The sequence below is a fragment of the Indicator indicator genome, chromosome 10 (assembly GCF_027791375.1).
Source record: "Indicator indicator isolate 239-I01 chromosome 10, UM_Iind_1.1, whole genome shotgun sequence".
In the NCBI taxonomy this organism is placed as follows: Eukaryota; Metazoa; Chordata; class Aves; order Piciformes; family Indicatoridae; genus Indicator; species Indicator indicator.
The window spans coordinates 4,803,405-4,818,382 of record NC_072019.1 but is presented as its reverse complement, the minus strand read 5'-3'; the positions used below and the strand labels follow the sequence as shown (position 1 = coordinate 4,818,382).

The 14,978-nt window shown below is 38.1% G+C and overlaps 1 protein-coding gene across 2 annotated transcripts in view; it reads right to left on the bottom strand.

Moving 5' to 3' along the window:
• Positions 1–14,978, bottom strand: part of VAV3 (vav guanine nucleotide exchange factor 3) — a 141,057-nt gene that overhangs the window by 42,104 nt on the left and 83,975 nt on the right. For both annotated transcript variants that reach the window (XM_054383976.1, XM_054383977.1), the window contains exons 18-19: positions 7,875–7,897; positions 4,817–4,862 (exon numbers count right to left, since the gene is read on the bottom strand). In XM_054383976.1, the coding sequence (XP_054239951.1) occupies positions 4,817–4,862; positions 7,875–7,897 (69 nt within the window). The remainder of the gene's footprint in view (positions 1–4,816; positions 4,863–7,874; positions 7,898–14,978) is intronic.

The following is a 14,978-nucleotide window of genomic DNA, read 5'->3' as shown; positions in this document are numbered from 1 at the left end:
TTTTTTTTTCTCTCATTTTCTTGGCTGCATTTTTTAAGGCATGGGCTGCATTTTCATCTATAACAGGAAACTGCAAAAACTAAATCAAAAGGACATAATTGAGCAGGTCGTTCTGGCTAGTCTGCAACAGCAAGTCTCCAAGTCTCCTGGCCTGTTACAGGATGTGACGGATGTCTTATTACTATGAACCTCATTAGGTTATCCCATAACAGTAAGCAGTGAGGAAGACCTCAAACCTGCAAACAAACCCTTCACAAGAGAACGTGCTATGAAAAGTTTCTCTTTCCTCCAGTATTCCTTCAAGATTTCCTTGATTTAATTTAGAGTCAGCCGCTCCTTCATGTACACATTCATTTTGATCAGGCATTAAAGCCCATGGCTATGTTCAATGTAAACAGCATTTAAAGCTGTAAAGACCATGTTATGCATATTCTAGGACTAAGCTGCCAATATTACACTATGTCCTGATTTTTACCATGAAGATGAGACCAAATCTTACCACAATACACAAGCATCTGAATATTGCTTAGTAATCAAACACACACAACAATGACACAACCTAGTTACAAGATTCTACAATCTAATCTCTACAAAATATGAGGCACACTAGCTCGTTTCCCACTATATATGTTTATATTAAATAAACATATCTCCAACACTCTACTTTTCCCTACAAAGTGGTTGGTTCGGGGTTTTTTGGGGTTTTGTTTTTTGGGGTTTTTTTATCTTTGGGCCAGATACACTTCAGGCCATAAATACAGTTATTCTCTTCAGATCCTTGTCTTTATAATCTGTGTAAAATCAGTGTTAGAGAATTGCTTCATAAAGCAAGTACGGACCAGACACCAACCAAAAATACAAATGCCTCTTTTTAAAATTACTGTTTGAGCTTTCAGTTCCCAAGATGAAAAATAGTTTTGTCCAAGCTATTGCTCTGCACACATTACTTGTTAATACTGTATCATCCTATCATCTCCTCAAAAAAAAAAAAAAAAAAAGCTAGCATTTTACTTACTTTGAAGGGAAAAGACCTGTTGATTCTGTCCCTCAGTTCAGAAATAAGGTTTTCTAAGCTTTAATCCATGCTTATAAAGAAGTCAGAACATGCTCAATGACATTCTTTCACAGAGCAGATGGAATTTAACCTGCAATTAATCTTGAATTTAAGGCTTCTAGTGTTTTATTTTTACAAAGTTTATCCTTCTGATATGAAATACTATTCACACTCTAAGAATTGAAATTCCAATGCTTATATTACCAGAGATGTTTAGCATTAGTTTTAAAATCACTGAATGGTGAATCTATCAGACCTGGACTCTTCATACCATTGCAGAAATAAAAGATAGCAAACATACAGTGCATTATTACAACAGTTGAGAAAGATAAATAATTTTACTCATTAAAATTAGATTAAAATTATTTGTCAGATTTCACCATCCTTCTCAAGAAAACATATGAAGTGATAATTTATACTTACAAATATATACAACACACGCATATACATAAATGGTCCATTTGTCATTTAAGTCAATTGTGCAAATCACATACTTAAACACAAGCATAAAAACTTTCATCACATTCCTTATACAAGGATGAAAATGTCATGTAATTAGCACTCCATATGCCTATTTGACACAAAAACTGACACCAATCTGATCACTTCTCAACTATATTTAAGCAGAATCATGTTGTATAGTAAAATGCTAACTCTAGACCAAATTTTTCCTGGCTTTATAGATGCACCTGCATTTACAGGTTCATTCTCCCAATAGATTTTATTATGTGCTGATTAATCCAAAGAAAGACTATCTAAAAACTGTCTCCCCTAAAACTTATTAGATGGATCAATTCAGGAGGCTATCTGCAACTGGACCACAGGGTAAAGTCACAGCGCACAGCATGAAGTCTTATTTTCTTTTGATCTCCAATTTACACTTGTACAGCTCCTGCACAGGTCTTTTTGTACAGGTTCTACCCATATTTTTCATATGACTGTGTAATTGCACATGAATTTGTCTGCCTCATCATCCATTACTCACTTGACCTTTCACCCTTCTTTCATATTCAGCACAATACACATCTCCAGAAGGAAACTGCCACTCTCAAAAAGTTTTAACCAAACTTCAGAGAAAATCAAATTAAACAGTTAGGAGCAACTTATTGTTTTGAGGGTATTTCAGCTCGATACGTTCCTCCACAAACTATCTTTACCAAGAGAAGACAAGAGATATTTCAATCCTGTATATTCACATTGTTTTGCTTAGCCACCCTTCTGCTTGTAATACTTCTCATCAGACTCAAATCATTTTTCATTCAGGAACAAGCTGTGTCAGTAAAAGCTGAATTTTGCTCTAATAAGCTTAAGAAGAGAAGCATAACTTATCAACTAATTTGTGCTATGGCTGCTGCATTCATTGTACTTCACTGAAATAGCCAGACAACAGAAAGAAACAAGATAGAACAAGATAATGAAATGTTTGTACTAAAATACTTGCAGTCCAAAATAATTGTATTTACTGCTAATATCAAATTCCATCAATATTTAGACACCGTAGGTGCAAGTTATTGATTCAGAGCAAATGCCTCCTTGACTAAACTAATACCTATGCTTCAGTACACATAGCAGTAGCATATCAAACCAAGACTACAAGTCTGCACCTGTTCTGTTTTGTTTTTTTCAAATGAAAGAGAAAAAAAAGAAGAAAGACTGCACACTAAGATTTAAATGTTATCTCTGACTTCAACTACCTCAGCAAAAAGAGCACCATGTTGCAAGGATTTCCAGAGATTTATATGCCAGTGTTCTTGAAAATCTCTTAGGATCAATGCAGTAATGTATATCTGAAATAACTGATCTCTCACAAGAGCTGCTCTCTTAAGAGCATCCTCTGTCTCTCCAGGCAATATCCAAACTGATGACCTTAGAATATGCAAAAAAGATGCCAAGAGTTCACCAGAGACGTTCATGTCTTTGAAAGATATCGATACCGAGCTGCAGCAGGACTCGTGCTGAGAAAATGCAAATACCATAGCTCACTTCATTTGAACGCTGACAAAGCATGAAGCCTGTTAGTGTGCAATCTCTTTGTTATCATTATTATTATTAAAAAATATCTAGAATGTCAGATGCAATACTGTAAGTCTCCTGCAACAATGTCTCTGAGAGTTAAACATAATGCACACATTTAGCATTTTTACTGGCTTTCAAAAATGTAATTTGGTCCAAGAACTTCACTTATTAAGTTTATTTCAACTCAAAGAACTCTTCTGTGTAGGTAAATGGACAGGGTAGGGGGGAGCAGAACCATATTTTAGGCAGTGGTTACCTCCAGATTTTTAACATTTACTTAATTCAATAACTTTGGTGATTTGAATGGTACTTAGTCTTCAGCGTTACAGTATCCCTGAATATAAAAATCATGTAACTACTTTTATCAGACTTCAAGTAAAACCACACCAGTGTACTCAAGGTTCTCAAAGCTAAATTTCTGGAGTCTACGTGAAACAGTTATGTTTAAAAATCTGGACCCCTAAGGACCTATTTTGTAAGCACACACTGCACTTCACTGCATCATATACCACTGAATGGGAAGAATTCAAACAGTCCTACTTGGAAGAAGTATTCCCCTCTCACTGTATTAATTTCTACAGTTACAGGCTGCTCATTGTTTTGTTTTTTCTTTAATGACTTCAGTCAACAAAAAACAGAACAATTTTGGAGCATCATGAAGTACTTTTTTTTTTTCTTTTTGCTAGAGGGAACAAAGTGACAATACGTGTTCCAAAACATGTCAAAGGTATATGAGTAAGAAAGGTGTGGTGTGCTTCAGCTAGTTACAACACTTAGACTTTCAGAGCCAAGGCAGCTGCAATGCTAGTAGCACAACCAGCATTCCTACTTTTCAAAAAGTGCTTAGCTCTGCCAGGCTGTAATGTGGTGTATAGAGCTGCCATCCTCTTTAATGTTTGACTACAGTTACTCTGCTCTCAGGTGTCCACATCTAGAAATACCGAATAATCTACAGCTTAGTTTTGTCTGCCTAACATATCTCTAGAAATTAAACTACACAAGAAACGTTAAGGACAGAAACATAATTACTGTAAAAAATTACACTAAAAATATCACACAATTACACTGAAAACCGTTGAATATTTTATACAAACACATAATGGGTCTCTAGAGGGAATGTTCACCCACTTGAGTACACAGTCAGTAAGCAAGCATTTAATTTTCTTAAGGGCTGCTGCTGCCATGGTTCCATGAGAGCATCTAGTATAAACTAACAGAAAAAATAAATTCACTTGGAAACTCTACATAAAACTGCAACTGGTTTATGCCTTTTAGAACAACTCACATTCAATACAGCTAAGCACTGAGCACCACTACAGTTAAGAGCTAAGAACACCCACAACTTCGCAGATCAGAACCTAAGCTTGTAATCAGCTGTCTGCCTTCCATCACTTAGTTGCTTCTTTTAAAACTGCAGAGTAGGGTGGGTCATGCTAACCAAAAGCCTAGAGGCATTTTGTTGTTCGGGCAGAACTGAAGCACTGCTTAAAAATCAAGGAGTGGGGGGAGGGAGAGAAAAAAAAAACACACAAAAAAAAAAAAAAAAACCACAACCCCAAAGCCTGAGTTCAATCAGCTGACCACATCTTTGAAATCACAGAGCAAACCCTTCAGACCTTCATGAATTTTGCAATAAAGAACATTCTCCACATGGTAAGCATTACAACAGCGTTCATAATACAAATAGATAAAGCAAGTTACAGCTCTCTTGCTCTTTTTAATTGTTTAAAATGTCATGACACGAACCTGGGTCCACATGCCTAGAGTTTCTTCTAATTCCATTTGTTCGTTTCTGTAGAGCAAAAACACAAATCAAGGATATGAATAAATATGTTTTCATGTAGGCATGTTGTACTCCTTTCATTCCTACAATCTACTAGGCAAAGCTAGTTTTCTTATTTCACCCAACCACCACCACAATTATCTTTATCTTGTAGAAAGATCATAGTTTGTAAAATATTCTTAGTAATGTAGATAGTTTTCTCATAAAACCCATTTTTTTTCCTGACATTAGGCTCAGAAGGATTCAGGTAGGATAGAAGGATAGCAGGTTTGTCTACACAACCACATCTTTTGATACCAAGAACAGATTTATTTTTTAATCATGGATAGGGGAGAAAATATGCCGTTCAGCATTATCCACCCTAGATAATGTCTGTGAACACAAAGGTATGAAAGCTGCTTGCACTGCTTTAATAAGGTAGAAACATTCACTATTCCTACTTTGTACTTAAGGTAGATAAAATTTCCTGTGGAATTCTTAATTTTCTTATTTTCTGGGTAACGACTTCAATATGTTTAGTAACTCACCTTCCTCTTTCAAATTTGGCTGAATCAGACCAGTGTCAAATCAAAAAAACCTCTGACAAGACAGACTTTTTAAAATTATTTTTAATATATTTTATATTGCAAGGCACTTAATACAGATATGCAATAACACCTATCTGTGAAGCACTGATCTGATTCTGCAAACTTGTTTTAACTTGTAACTTGCATGAAGGTTCATGCATTATTTTTTTTTTTAATCAAACCAAGCAGAGAAAAGCATCTTGCATAACAAAGGGAACAATTAGGTTGCTCCGATTTACTTGCAGTTGATAAAAGCTGATGCAGGACACACACAGAGGAAAGCCAGAAAGCAGTAACCTGAGGCACAACCAAATTACTAAGCCCTGTAGCATGCTAGCAAAATGAAAACTTTGGTTTAAAAAGATCTTTTGAACTTTTGAGTGTTTGGACACATTGTCCTGTACCCCATAACTCAGATTAAAGAAAGGATACAAGTTTTGTTTCATCTGCAGTGGAAAGAAGAAAATTTAAAAGTGCTGGTACAGTGAAGGTCATATTAGTGACCAAGAACAAAAGGCTCAATTATATCCAACTTGTTGAGTTTTGTTTTAATGGAGGCTGCATTGCTGATAAGGATTGATGCAGAGTGGCAAGTAACCACAGATTTGCACAAGAGAGGGAAAGTGGCAGGAGTGGAAAGCATAAAGATACAGAAATGTTTAACTGAAATAAGTTTTTACAATAATTCTGTGAGAATGTAAGTCATGTATACCAAAGGACCAGAAGGAAAACAATTCTGAGGAAAAAAGAGTTCTTGAATTTTATGAAAACATGCTCAATATTCTTAAATATACTGCAGCACCAGGAGATTTTATTACATTCCTGGTATGAAATCTCACTCCATGTTTTAAAAAATTACTGCACAGAGAGAATTAAAGTAGGCACTTAAACAAGAGCCTTGGTAAAAATTAAGAAGTCCTAACATTTTGGATCAACTTAAGAGCAAATCAACAGCTCCAGAAAGGAAGCCATTTTTTCTCCCCTCAGGAAAAAAAAAAAAAAAAAAAAAAAAAAAATAAATCAGTCAAGCCAGGGAGTAAGTGGCCAGAAAGTGGGAGGGATTACACAGAACCAGTGTATGTGTTTTCTTCATCCAGCCACAGTAAGCTTGCCAGAGTTAGATTTACTGAGCCTGGCAATCTCAGCGATCTGGTTACAGGTCCCCAGTACTGCCTGTCAGCTGCAGCACTTGGGAAAGTGTTAGGCAACAACTTCCCTATTTTAGAGCGCCTTTACTGATCATGTGTTTCTAGGCTGAGACACAAATTCAGGCAGCACATGGCAGGGGCATGGCTGCTGGAGCTGTGATGAGCTCTATCGCAGGCACCTTCTGCGGTAGTGCAGCCCTCTCCTCCCGGGTAGTCTGGCCCTTCCCCTGCCAGGCCCCCAAGAAGCCAGTGCCCACTGCTGTGGCTTGTGCCTGCCTGAGGCCCACAGGCAAGAAACTCACCAGGGTGTGCTAGGGATCCCCTCCTTCAGCCCCTGCTGCCACCTGGGATTACAGTGACACCGAAATGGCTCAAACACCAGAGACCACAAATGTGGTCAGCCCTGTGCATGACTCTCCCCTGCACCAGTCAATTCAGCAATAATGTCCTTCTGATTCCATTACCCACTTTAGTGACAGCAAACATATACATGCTTGTGAAGTAACATACATGCTTGTACACTGTTCATAACCAGCATGTTCTTAGGCAGCTAAACTACCATGAAATTCTGATATAAAATAGATGCTGGAAACTAGTACACTGTATATCTGAAGTGCTGCCCCTCTTTTGTCAGAAGTGGCAGACAAAATCAGCTGCCATGCTCTTCTGTACTTCAGTAGAAAGCCATCAGGAGCTGGCCAGAAAAACAACCCAGGTTAACTTTCAGCCTCCTTGGGATGATGGTACATTACATGCACTACAGAAGCTCCTCTGTTCAGGACCCATTTTACTGTTCTTTCCAGATTATATAAACTGATACTCACTGGAGAGCTCTGCAACTAATGTCTTTTCACATGAAAAGCAAACACTGCACTGCCAAAATTTCATTGCCCTGCAATCTGGCATGGGAGAGATCAGTGCACTAACTATGTAACCCCAACAGGACTCAGTAGCATTTAAAAGAAAAAAACAAAATCATTACATTTAACTCTACTGCCAAATTTGGTTTAAGAACAGTAAGGATCTAGACATTAGATGTGAAACCAAGAACATTTTTTACCTTTTATTTAAGCACATCTCCACCCCTCCCAGTGCTATCAGCATTAAACTGACCCACAGTTTAAAAGAATACATTTCTATTTAATTATGGATACCTTGCTTCTTTCTACCTTTCATCATTCCAAAAATCTGCTGTTAAACATAGATGAAAAGCATACCTGCTCCAACAGCACATGCACAAAGTAAATAAAGAACTCTTTTGTCACTGACAAAACAAGTATCATATGCAAAGGAAAACAAATTCTTACCTCATGTTTCAGGTTCCCGTGTTCTGGAACATAAGTAAAAATTGGCATTATTGATGATTGCAAATTGCACGCTTTTTGTACAGCAATCTCAGTCTGCGTTGTGTTGCATTACAGAAAGCTCTGCTACTGTCTCTTGCCACCCGATACCTGCAGCTGCCTTGGCAGCCCAGGGCTGTTCCAGGTGGTGTTGTGCAAAGCCCGCTGCACACCCCTCCCCGCTCATTGGTGCTGCCAGGCTGCGCTGCGCCGGCTTGAAGGGCTCCTCGCTGCAAGCCATGCTGCACCTTCCAGCTACCTGGCTCACTAATCTTTATAAAGTTTTAGGACATTTCAAAAATTCTTTGCATGTATCAACTCACTGGGAAGTCACAAAGCTACAGAGTTTCACTGCAAGTCAAGTTTACACAGTTTCCTGGTCTCTTGTGTTTTCATAGCATGTCAGTGTGCATCAAGACAGGATGTATATCTTTCAGCTCCCAAGTTTTCTGTACTTTATGTCTTTAAGTTCAGTTCAGCATTACAGAATCATAGAATTAACCAGTTTGGAAAAGACCTTTGAGATCATGAAGTCCAGCCTATCACCCAACACCATCTAATTAACTAAACCATGGCACCAAGTGCCTCATCCAGTCCCATTTTAAACGCATCCAGGGATGGTGACTCCACTATCTCCCTGAGCAGCTCGTTCCAATGGGCAATCTCTCTTTCTATGGAGAATTTCTTCCTAGCATCCAGCCTAAACCTCCCCTGGTGCATCTTGAAACTGTGTCCTCTTGTTCTGGTGCTGGTTGAGAGAAGAGATCAACCCCCACCTGGCTACAGCCTCCCTTCAGGCAGTTGTAGATGGCAATAAGGTCTCCACTGAGCCTCCTCTTCACCAGGCTGAACAACCCCAGCTCCCTCAACCACTCCTCATAGGGCTTGTGCTCCTGAGCCCTCACCATTGCACTAGAATAATACTAGAGACATTGAAGCCACTGGTGGTTTACTTGCCTCTTCTACTACGAATTATCTTGTACTATTCAAAAATTATTACAAAAAATTAATGAAGTCCCAAGGGTGAACAGAAGGACTGCATCAAAACAAAAACACTTCTGGGCACACACCACCAGTCGTTACAAAAGAATCAGAAGAGTTTCGGGGTGGTTTTTTTCCACATTTCTCCTTGAATTTCTAATTTGCTAACAGGTATTTGGATGCATTCTAGTTTTTGGTTCAGTGCCTTATTTAAGCACACACACCTGTATTTATGTGTGCTCCCTAGCACTGCATACACACTGTTGAGGCAAAGCACAAACTGCACATGCCGAGTCTGTGCTTCATCACATCTAAAACCTGTCATATCTTGTAAACAAATAGTCATATTCACACTAAATTAGTGAAAAAGCTTTAACTGCAAGTTGATTTGCTGCTAAAAAAAAAAAAATTAAATAGTAACATGGGAGGGGGGATCTTTGGCTTTCTAGCATTTTATGCAAAGATAAGGCATGCCAAGACCAAGCACTGCAGCTGAGGACTCCGGGCTGGGCCAGGGAAGCACAGCCTGTTTACCACTGGCAGAGCTCTCTTCTCACGTAGGCTTTCAGCCACCTTTTCCTCTCTCACACAGTGTGCCAAAGACACATCACCTTGTCATTTACAGAAAACACTTGTATGATTATAACCTTTCCAAAAGTATTCATTTGCATTTGCAGAGGAAGCAAAGAGAAGAAAAATAAGTCCGCTCCAAAGGAGGACGTGCTGCTAGACTACTGAGGTTTTCCATGGAGCCTGAGGGAATTAGTCACCAAAGTGCTGCTGGCATTCAGTATTATTTTGGTATTTACTTTCACAATTTGATAGGCTTCTTTGAATTTTTGCCAAAATCTGAATAAATCACCTTTTTTTGATGTTTCATCCCAGCATTATAAAAGACCTCAAATAGAGTCAACCGTTTTGAGAAGCACTTGCAGGGTGGGCGCAAAACTTCAAATCCAGACATGGAAGATTTTTTTTATGACCTCTATTTAGTCCTGCAAATCTCTTGACAAACAATTAAATGGAAATGCCACTCTTTCCTCCAATGGGAAGGAACGAATCTGATCTTTATGATTTCTGGTTGAGTACTATTTTTACCTCTATGAAAGATCCCAAACCCACCTACGCAAAGGAGTTCCATGTGACAGTTGCAGCATCCCAATAGGTTTCATAATAAACAAGAAGCTTATTGAGTAACTTCCTATAATCAGATTCAAGAAATCATCACACAAAAGCAATAAATACTCCTAGTAGCTCACATAAAATAGATTTCATGAAAAGGGAGCTGAGGGGGTACAATTGGTGGACTTAAAATGACATTTCTGGCTTCACTTAGCACTTCAGGAATAGAAAAATATTCTGTATCTCTATTTCTGCATATAAGCCTATTCAAAAATAAGACTTACACTTGTCTTCTTGTTTCATTAGTTTAACTATTCTTATGTTTCAGAATATTTTGTATGGGTTTATGTGAATTGCTTCAGGAGAGATCTTTATTCCAAATGTTAAATAGATACAAGAGGAAGGGGAAAAAAAGAGGAAAAAAAAACCCTCATTTAGACTTATTTATATTTTTAGAAAAAATCAAAATTAATGCCTGAGGATATCTACTAGCAGGTATTTTATACATGACAATTTTATTTCAAGTTCCTGCTCATCACCGATGTACCAATGAAACTGTCAAGTCAGTTCTCAGTTCTGAGAGCAACCTACTTACACTGCCATAGTTCAGCATCATTTTTAGGTTTTTTGTTTATTCACTGAAGGCATGAGATCATTAGGCCACATCTGATAAGTATATTTTACTACAAAAGCAACAGGAGCTTCAGCTGGTCTCAATAAGCAAGGCAGTACAGACTGCAAAATGGGAATAAGCTGCTCCTCAGGGGTGCAACAGATCAGCTGGATTTAAACGTGAACTAAATGGAAAGTAAATAAAAAGGATATGTAGTAAACTACTCACCTTTCCATTTTAAAAGCAAACTCAAAATATTTTAAATGCAGAAACTAGTAAGTAAGTCACTTTGAAGGAATGGCTCCTTTCTGTTCATTTAGCCAGTTATTGCATAGTCAGAACTAAGAAAATCATGGCCTACAAGTACCATAGAGCAGGGCTCTGCATAAATAATCAACTCCCTTACGTGACTTTTGTTCAGGTTGAGCAAGGATGGGTAGTTAACCAATACAGCTCAATCTTTGTTGCAGTCAAATAAAAAGTGGCATAACTCCAACAAACATTCTGGGATTTAAGCATTTAACTTGTCAATTCTGTTGACACAGTACGTTTGGAGGACAGCCAGCAATTTTGCAACTATTGATCAGGCCAGCAAAAAGGCAAACAGTGAAAGCTGCTGGTCTCTTTTTAGATGTCAAAACCACATGCTTTATGTGAATAATATCTATTTTGCTGTAGAAAGCAATGATTACATAAACAGCATGGACTATCATATTGGTATGTATATTACCATATGAAAGCAACTCTAAACCCATTCATACAGTAAGATTTTCTTTCAATTTCATCACAGTTAAGAAACCTCTTTCCCACCTAAAGAAATGTAGGATTTTTGTCAAAAAGAATTATGTGAAGGAGAAAAGAATCATGCATCAGATAACTAAAAACTTTACTTTTTAGTTCAGTCTCTTCTATGTAACTGCACTTTCTGAAGTTAATGGCATGTTTTCACAGGCAGTGTCTGCTTCTAGTAGTGAAAACACTCAATGTTTCTAGTTAGCACCTGCAAGGGAGGAGCAGACAGGACAGGTGACCACAAGCTGACCCACAAGGTGCTCCATTCCATATACATCCTGTTCAGTAGAAAGCTAAGGCGCCACAAGGGTCAAGTTCTCCCTTCTTCAATGGCCAGCATCTGAGGAGGACCTTCAACCCCAAACTGTGAGTTTCTGAGTACAGTTCTAGAACCCAGCTCCTGAATCTGGTTCCTGTCTGCCACAGAGTTCAGTCTGGACTTCTGTCACAGCATCAGTGGTGACAGTGACTAATCGCCATCAAGGGGGTTGGCTTTGATGCAATATTGGTTTTGTATATATTTGTAAATGTTTCGGTTTATTATTATTATTACTTTCATTAAAGTAGTTTTGGTTTTCTTTACTAATTCATAAGTCTCTCTCCCTTCTTCCCTTTCTTTTCCCCTTTGGGAAAGGAGAAAGATTAACAGAGTGTCAGTTGTTAGAGGCCTGTCCTGCCCTAAACTTTGAAACTCAGTTAGTGTTTTTCTAATCCATTTATGCCCTAATGAGAGAAGCTTCTAACATTCCCTGGGAACAGTGATATAAAGAAGAAAGTTTTGTGGGTTTGGCACCATATTTAAAATATTCAAAACATCTTCAAGATTCTACAACCGTTACTGGAGGTTCATCTAGTTGAAATATTCAACAGTCTGTGGAACCAGCAAACATTTGCCTGAGAATACTTAATTCACTGTAATTGGATGGACTTGGGAAAATTCCAGTTTGGCAAGAGAAATGGATTGTTAGTTTTGCTGGATTAGACTAGCAGCCTAAACGAGCAGACCAGTCTAGACCAGTCAGTGGACTTCTGCAGTATGTTCTGAGCAAAGTGAAACTCTTTTACCAATCTTGAACACCTCTGCAGAAATTGCAAGGATCACAGAACAATCTATACAATGGAAGTGGGCATAATGAGAGATACCATTTCTTCCTTCTTCTGTTGAAGGTGCGTCTTACTCATGCTCACTTAAAGGTCCCACTCTTAACCATTCCCAAATACAAATCCTTCCATATAATGAGAAGGCATCACCAGATAACTACAATTGTCCTGAGCCTTAAAATAAGCACAGGTATGCAGATGAGAAGCCAGAAGTAGAAAAGGACAAGGAGACTTCTACATCAGACACCACAGAAAAGAGCAACATCTATGTTCTAATAAATGTGTCAGAGAAATATGTGCATTCATTGTGTAATTCTAGTGTTTAAGAATTCTGTCCAGCCTTGTGTTTAGGATTGCACAATCAGACTTGCAGTTCATCAGAACATAAGCAAAAAAAGAGGGGGCATAGAGGATTTCAAGCCACAGAAAGTGATAAGGGCATAAAAGTAGAATATATGGAAATGCAACAGTCTGCTTGAGAATGCAAAGGGAAGCATTTGAGGGGAAATAAAAATTTTGGTAATGACAGAAATGAGCACAAAAGACTTGAACCAGCACTGACAATTTACAGGCAGAAACAGTAAGTAAAAGAAAAAAAACAAAAAGCACCACCAAAATTCTACCACTTAACTCTGCATCTTTCATCCCTGTGATTTCTACAGTCTGTTGAACTGGCCTTCTTTGAAGTAAAACATCTGAAGAGATAGCATATGTTTGTGTACAAAGTACAGCATGACAACACGTCCATTTATCTTTGGATTTTGTCAGTGTTTTTCTCATAAGTGTATAATTTTCATCTGACACTTATTAAATTTGTCATTTTGAAGCTTTCATCTGTCTTCGGATGTTTGTCCTTTGAATTTTCACAGATTGCAACTTGGAATGGAATACAAAAAGATTTCAACCACTCAGGGAGATCCTGAGCATCATTTCAGAAAGGCTATCAAAAGCATCTGCTCAGTGGTCCAAAAAGAAAACAAACCCTTCTACAAAACCAGAAAAAGCTGAGGAAAATTCAAACACCTTTAAACCTAAGGGTATATTCTCATTGCATTGTAGCATCACTCCTGGACATTGTCACACAGAGCTTTTGCACTTTTCTGTGAAGCATCTGGAATCAACTACTGGCAGAATGACAGAACATGAGATTGAACAGACCACACATCTATCATGGGGTACAGATATATAGATAGAGAGAGATATATATACCACATCTGTGGTACTAATTAATACCACATGACTGAGTAATAATCATGTCTGGTTTTCTAAAAGGGAAATTATGGCTCATGTCCATTATACCCTGTGAAAAAGGTTCTAAGAGACCCCTAGAAACAGAAAAAATATATAGCAATACAACAAATATTCCCAGGCATTCTGTTGTACTGAAGCATTCCAGCTACACTCCACAATTTCTTATCCACTAGCACGCCCAGACCACTTCTGCTAATTTCCCACAGGAGCAGCAAATGACATCACCAGAAAAATTAAATTTATCATAAATTAATTTCTCTGAAGACTTCAAAAGAAAAGCTTCAAAATTGAAACTAAGTTAAAATTCGGTGCATGCAGAGCATCCTTTTTCTATGAAATGCAGAGAAAGCATTGAATTTTACATGATACCTTTGTGCCTGCATTCCTTTAGTAATATTTCATAACTTAGCAGGCACGACAGGTAACTTGCAGGAGATCTCATTACTCAGCATAGCTCTCAAAAAAATAAAAACAGAGCTCCAGAAAATAATTTATACTTGAGTTGCACAAACCAGTGTTTAAAAAGAGTCTGAACTGCCCCAGCCCTTTATAGATCATACAGGCAACTGGTAATAAAGGTCTTCCCTTCAAGCTTTCCTCACTCTGTGCACATTATGCATGGGCAGCACTGGTCAATCAACACTTTCCTTCAGAAAGGCAAATAAAAAGTAAAAATGGAAAACCATAGAGGAGAAACCTCAAAATTTCCCTTCCCATTCATTGGCCAAGTCCCCCATTGGGTGGAAAGAGGACACATTTTCAGCAAGGTGGGCAAAACCGCTTGTCTTTTCCATTCATAGAACGTGGAGATGTAGGACAAGAACTGCAATTCACAGGTTTTTTTTTTGCAGCCATGATCTACTCTCAGAGCAGGCTGTAAGGAAGCCACAGCCTACCACCCTCCTACTATTCTGCCTCATGAGCAGGCAGAAGAGCTTCTAGTTAGTAACAGAGCTACAGACATCTTGGAGTCTTTGCACAGAAGAAAATTTGACTGAAAAGAGAAGAACGCAGTTTCAAGAGACAACAGAGAGCAGAACACCTGGATGTAAGCTAAACACAGAAAGCTAAACACAGAAGAACATCTAAACAATCCAGCTGCTTCCAATTTCACTTAAGAAAGACTTGGTACACTATCATTTTACAAAAATCAGGGCCATGTAAAATCCAAAATAACATTCTGCTCCTTTGAAGTTGTAAAATGATAA